The 6,983-nt window shown below is 37.0% G+C and overlaps 1 protein-coding gene across 1 annotated transcript; it reads left to right on the top strand.

Annotated features, from left to right (window-relative positions):
- The first annotated feature begins 4,443 nt into the window (after positions 1-4,443).
- LOC119986494 (alpha-1,3-arabinosyltransferase XAT2-like) lies at positions 4,444-5,586 on the top strand. Its single transcript, XM_038831062.1, has one exon. It carries the CDS (start codon positions 4,444-4,446, stop codon positions 5,584-5,586), a length of 1,143 nt encoding a protein of 380 aa, XP_038686990.1.
- Positions 5,587-6,983: the final 1,397 nt, after the last annotated feature.

Consider the following 6,983-nt stretch of genomic DNA (forward strand, 5'->3'; position numbering starts at 1 on the left):
AACCAACATGATGAATCGGTGATGATGTTTTTTTAGCTGGTACCTTCTAAGGTTGAAATGCATGACAACTTTTGTTCAATGTCATAATGAACAAATATTCCCAGCAAAGCAATTGTAGCAAATGTAGTCCAATCTCTTCCAACTTTTTCCACCTAATTCGGATCGTTACAGTTTGATTAAGTGGTTCATTTTATGTGAAGGATTTAAGTTCTTATGTGTGGTCTTTTGACAGGAATTGAGTAATATGTAGGTTTTTTCGGTCCCCCAACACCAAAGATGTTTTACAATAAACTACTTGTCGGAAGCATCTGTCTATTACAGAAAAAAAAAAAAATTGTTGAGGTATGGAGCCTTAGAAGCTTGAGGATGCCATTGAATATATGGATTATGGTTGAAAAATCATTTTGATTTTTAATAGGTTTATCGTTCATTTTGCCACTTTTAATGTGTGTTTGACATACCGCTAAAAAGCGGTATGTCAAACACACACTAAACTTTTTTTTTTACAACTTAACAGCTAGCGTTGAAAATCAACAGAATTGCTTTGCCAAACACACACTTAGATGTAACAGGAGATTTAACTTAGACTTACAAAAGAATGTCTACATGGTTGGTGGCTATACATTTCTGGATGTTATTAACCTAACTTTCTTGGATGAATCTGTGTTGTGGTCTGCAGTGGAAGACAATTAATCACACATCCTAGACAATGACAACATTATGGGACCTTTTGTCCCTCTTTTTAGCATGAATCATGATTAATCCCCCGCTAATTGCTAATCTTAAAGTGTTTAGGTTCTGATGGGTCTAAATTAACTCACAATCAACCATCTTATGAGACTCACAGTGGAGGATGCTTGTGATGACCATGTGAAAGAATTTCACTTCCTCAATTTTGTGATATTAACACCTTTTTTTTTTGGTCCAGCATTGTTCTTTGGACAGTAGAGGGGCGTAAACGTTAGAGCCACTAGAACAGCTCGCACCACACTGGCGATTTGTAAGATTGGGGCGAAGTCCATGCAGGTTGGGGCTTGGAAGTAGGACAAGCCAAAGAATTAGGATTCCACAAAAGAAATATCACAGCTAGTTGGTTCGAAATTCTAGATCTCGGGTGTTGTACTCCCTAAGTACGGAGAGATAACCAATTAGGCTATCATCAAGTATACTCTTGTGCCTAAATATACTAAACCATTCTATGAAAACTGCATTAGGGTTTGGGGAAAGCATATGGATGATTATATTCTAATTGTAGCTTATTCTAGTTCAGAAATGATAATGAGAAGGGTCAGTCTAATTGAAGTAATCATCCATGGCAGTCTTGGTTTGTCTTCACTTCCTTAACAATATAATATGCTGATAGGAGATGTTTTGGCTGTCTTTCTCCATGATTTCACAATTTCATACTTGTTTGAAAACTACAATCCAACAAACAACTTAAAATATTAAACAATAATTAGCATTGCATAATTGATTCATAATCAAAGCACATAAAATCAAGAAAATGGAGAAAAAAATTGTGCAAATTATTATAAATATTTATGATTGTAATGAACACCAAAATTGACTTGAGAGCAGGTTAAGAGGGCTCCCCTACCTAACAAATCCAAATGGACCTTCATTATTAGATGTTTAATTAGCAACTAACTATATAGTACAAATCTTTTATGGCCCATTCAACAAAATAATTCATTTTGTTTTCTATCCTTTCCCAGGTATGATTATACAGTATATATATGCTAACATTTAAACCATAATATATGTTACTTTTCAAATTCTTTACCAAACTAACCCTATATGCTCATCAAAAGAGCCATATGGTTCTGTATTTTTCAGAGGTAGTGTAGTACAAGATTATTGTTAATTTGGTAATCCAAATCCTGGTGGGAGCAATATCCATGTGGCCACAAGCTGCGTTTTCGTTCAACTTACAATGTCGTTAAGTGGAAATTTGTGTGCGCATGGGCTTGACGATCAAAATTTAGGCCTATATCGGATGTTCAAATGACAAACTCGTATGATATTGTTTTCGATTACCAAAAAAAGTGGATTAAGAACGTAATTACAATGGTACATTAACTCCCTTTTTTTTTTCCCCTAATATTGTAACTTATGGTTTTGCAATATCAAGTCAAAGATTCTGATTTAGCATAATTTGGCACAATTATTCTCAAAATTCAGAAATAATTAGTGGAACAATTAATTAAAACATTTTTGAGTTTCTCATTAAGTAGTGATAGACCACATACATTGTGCCTTTTCTGGTAGAAATGATGTGAACAATGTCAAACCCTGTAAGTAGCGGTGGAGGGGGGGGGGGTGTGGTAGGGAGGGAGCCAATGTAGCCAAAGTTGAATTTTATTATTTTTTGTGTGATAACAAAGTGTTAACAACTCTTGATTCCATTCTAGAGAGAGAAAGCTAATTAAATCTACAATATATATTTAAAGTATTTTTATGGCACACACGTATTGCTAAACCAGTATTATAAGAACATCATGCATCCCACCATAAAGAGTGAGAAGACACAAATTCATTTGTTCAAATGTCTGATTATATATATATATATGCATATGCACCCTCTTCAGTTGACTCCATGGTCTGCCGACAACTTTGGAGTTTCTGATACTTGGCTTGCTTCCTAACTCTCTACTTAATCATGTTGAATTTGAGCAATGGCAAATATGCAATGTCTACTATATAAACAATTGTTTTCTGTAAATTCATTAAACATTGGTTAACGTTAAGTAAAATCAAAAGGTATGATTAATCAAAGCTGAGCACGAATTTGTTCTCTGAAGCATTTTAAGCACAGAAACACATCATTTGTGTGAGAGTAGCTAGACCTTTGCTTATATATCATTCAATAGTTGGGTTTCGTCAGTTTGATGTAGTATTACAAGTCTTGACAAGGTTTTCCAAAACTGATTCGTTTATGTATAGTTTTGGTCATAAGTTTATAGTTCAAATGCTAGCGGTAGTTCGCACCAAAATCTATGGCGGATTTTGCAACAGAATGTTTTTGTGTCACAAATTCCGTCGCAAAATTAATGGCACAAATTTTCAACCACTTTTAACGTAATATATTCGGTAGCAAAAATTCCATTTTCTTGTAGTGAAATTTACAGTAGTTGAAATAATTCAGAGTTTATCAAGCGATGATTAATGAGTTTAGTAGTTAGAGACGCGTCTTCAACCAAAGTTTACAGAATGATTTTTTTCAGTATTACGTGAGACAGTGATTGTAGCTTCTTATTCCTTCTTCTTCTTTTTTTTGGTGTCGAAGAAGAAAGTTTCACCTAACTAATCATGTATACACATATATACATACATACATACATATATATATATATATATATATATATAGAGAGAGAGAGAGAGAGAGAGAGAGAGAGTGAGGTCATTGTCAGTCAACAACAATGTCTTTTTCAACCCCAAATTTCAGAGATTTAATTAGAACACCATTTTATAAGAGGCCTTATTCATGTTCATTATCGTGGGAAACAATATATAGTTTCTGTACTAGTACAATCTAGCTAGCTGCATAAAGGCACACCAGGCTTATATATAGCTTTGCCATCCATATATTGCTGATAGTTTTGATTACTTGTACAAAAGCATGTAAAATCTGCTTATTTTTCATGAATTGATCGGTTAGTTTTTTGATTCGTTCGAGCGAAAATGGGGTACGATGCGATGCTTGCTAGAAGCTTTAGCAGACATGAGCAGAAGAAGTTGGGTTATGGAGCATTGGTTGCTTGTTTTCTTCTTGCATTGAGCTTATGCACTGTGTTTAAGCCTTATTTAGGCCCCAATATTCCAATGTGTAAGACTAAGTCCTTTTTAGCCTTGAATTTGCTTGCTTGGTAGGTTCAATGCCAAATATGGTGCTGATCCTGTCTAGTTTTTCTGTTGGTTAATTTTGCAGTGAATTTGCGTTTGTCGATGGACGCAGCGGACAAAATGCGGTTGGTCAATGATACAATCAGCTCTCAGGGCATAGTTGGTCACATAATGCAGTGGATCAATTATCCTAGCAGTTCTCGGGAGTCTGTCAGTCAGAGCATGACTTTGGTCATTGAAACAAAAAGCTCTCAAGAGATTGAAGATGACAGATTGGTATTAGTAAACGAAACAATCACGCGTAAGGAGATTGAAGGAGATGGAATGCTATCAGGGAACGATACAAGCTGGTCTAAGGAGATTGAAGGTGAGAAAATGATCTCAGTGAATGAAAGTGCAAGCAGGTCTCAGGAGGTTGAAGATCAAAAAATGGTACAAGAAAATGACACTAGCAGGTCTCCGAGGATCGAAGGTGAGAAAACTCTGTCAGGGAATGAAAGTACAAGCCGGTCTAGGGAGGTTGAAGATCAAAGAGTGGTCCCAGCAAATGGCACTAATTTAGTTTCCTCTGATGTTGATGCAGAAAATGCAGCAAAAATGATGGAGCCAGTGTGCAATTTTACGGAACCAAGAACAGATTTTTGCGAGATCAGTGGAGATATCAGGGTTGATCCAAAGTCCTCAACAGTTTTCTTTGCTACATCTCAAGCAAGCATCTTGGCAGAAAACAGTACATCATGGAGTATCAGACCATATGCGCGAAAAACAGACAAAACAGCGATGAACATTGTTCGAGAATGGTCGATAAAACCAGCTCCCCGCGAAATACCCCAGTGCTCTCAATATCACAATGTTCCTGCCATTCTCTTCTCCATTGGAGGATATGGAGGAAACCATTTTCATGCCTTCACTGATATCATCATTCCATTGTTTTTGACTTCTCAACAGTTCAATGGAGAAGTACAATTTCTTATCAGCAACAGTTATCCTTCCTGGACTACCAAGTTCCAGTCAATACTTAAAGGATTATCTCGGTACGACTTTATCAACATCGACAGAGAGGAGGAAATCCATTGCTTTCCGAGTCTGATCATTGGCCTTAAAAGTCACAAGGAAATGGGGATTGACTCTTCAAGATCTCCATATTCGATGACAGACTTCAGGCAGTTTTTAAGAAGCTCATATTCCTTAAAGAAAGCGACTGCCATCAAAATGAGCGATGGCGACAAGAGAAAGCCCCGACTTCTGATCATTTCAAGAAGAAGAACGCGAGCATTTACAAATTCAGGTGAGATTGTCAGAATGGCTAAAGGAATGGGATACAAAGTACTTGTTGCAGAACCAGATGCAAACCTCACAAGAGTTTCACAAGTCGTGAACTCTTGCGACGTATTGTTGGGCGTTCATGGAGCCGGTCTTACTAACATGGTCTTCCTTCCTGAGAATGCAATACTGATCCAAATCCTCCCAATTGGGAAATTCGACTGGCTGGCAAGAACCGACTTTGGAGGGCCTGCAAAGGATATGAACATAAGGTACCTGGACTATGAGATACAGCAAGAAGAGAGCACTTTGATACAACAATACCCACTTGATCATGCAGTCTTCAGAGACCCTTCTGTAATTAGTAAACAGGGGTGGGAGGCATGGAAGTCAGTGTACTTGGAGCAGCAAAATGTAAAGATTGATGTCAATAGGTTTAGACCAACTTTGTCAAAAGCCCTTGAGCTTCTGCATGAGTAGATTTTTCGGTTTCTTCTTCGTATAGGAGGATACCTATTCATGATTCTTTCTACACTCTACCTGCACAAATCATTCAGTTATATCCTTTTGTTTGCCATCAATACAAAAACAGTTGCTATGAATCGTTTTGACAGAAATTTTCTTGACCCATGACGATCTTATGAATCGAATACCATAAGAGAGAGCTAGTAATATAAGCAATATCTTCCAATTCAATGAAGGAACCTTACCTTGGTGCATGATTTGTGTTGTATAAAGATAATACAATTACATGCTTTTGATGATCTTCTGCTTTGTTCATAGGTACTGCTGTCATTTCAATCATTGTGTGATGTGTAATTCAATGCTTGCTAGAACCTTTAGTTGGAATGAACTGAAAAGATTGGGCTGCGGGGTTTTGATTTCCTTTTCTGTAACCGGGAACAACACCAAATAAGTTTAGCCTTTGCATGGTTGACATGGGCCTAAACTAGGTTGGTCAGACTCGCTCGTACAAAAATTTTCAACCTTAAGCCTCTTCTGTCTCCACGATGCTACTGCTGTTTACAGGCCGTCCTCTGATGTATTAAGTACTCACAGTACGACGTTTATTTACATTGCCAAAATGGCTAGAGTACTGGGATAAGAAGTAGTTGTTGCAGGTGAAGATTCAAACAACGAAAAATTCGCGGAAACGGAGAATTCTTGTGATGTTATGGTGGGAGTTCATGAAGCTGGCCTTACTAACATGGTTTTCCTACCTGAAAATGCAATCTTAATAGAAATTCTTCCATCTGGAGGTTTTGAAGGACTGGCAAGAGGTGACTGTGGAGAGCCTGCCAAGGACATGAACATATAGTACTAGGAACATAAGATGAAAAAGATAGCACTCTGATGCAGCACTTGGTTATAATTCTTCATTCTTAGCCAACTTAATCCACTATGTATGTAGAAGTTGAGCTTTTGATTGTTTTTATAATTTCAAGAACTATATATTTTGGTCTGAATTTTACGAAATAAATTAAGATACTGAAAATACTATCATACAAATTACATGCACATTGTCTTTTGAGTTTACCGATTCATTATAGATGCATCGGGTCTGCAAGATTTTATTCGTCTTGGGTCACCGTTAATGGTATTTAGACCCAAAAAACACATTGTTGAAGCGAGAGGGTATCTGCTTTACTTACAAACCAGTCAGTTGAGTTATGTCAAACTGATGTGAGACTATAGTTTTGAAACTCCCCTACACTTGTGGGTTGAGTTATGCTAGACCCAACGAGTGGAACAGAAGCCACGTGCAACTAGATCAAGACTTTGCTCCGATACCATGTTGAAATTCTTAGTCCAAATACACCAACAATATTGTTCCCTTTGGATTTACTTGTTCACCGTGAATACATTGGGCTCGTAAG

The sequence above is a fragment of the Tripterygium wilfordii genome, chromosome 20, assembly GCF_013401445.1.
Source record: "Tripterygium wilfordii isolate XIE 37 chromosome 20, ASM1340144v1, whole genome shotgun sequence".
NCBI classification, from domain to species: Eukaryota; Viridiplantae; Streptophyta; class Magnoliopsida; order Celastrales; family Celastraceae; genus Tripterygium; species Tripterygium wilfordii.

Bases quoted from the DNA above. Each gene is read 5' to 3' on its own strand.
- LOC119986494 (XM_038831062.1), top strand. From the start codon at position 4,444: ATGGAGCCAGTGTGCAATTTTACGGAACCAAGAACAGATTTTTGCGAG.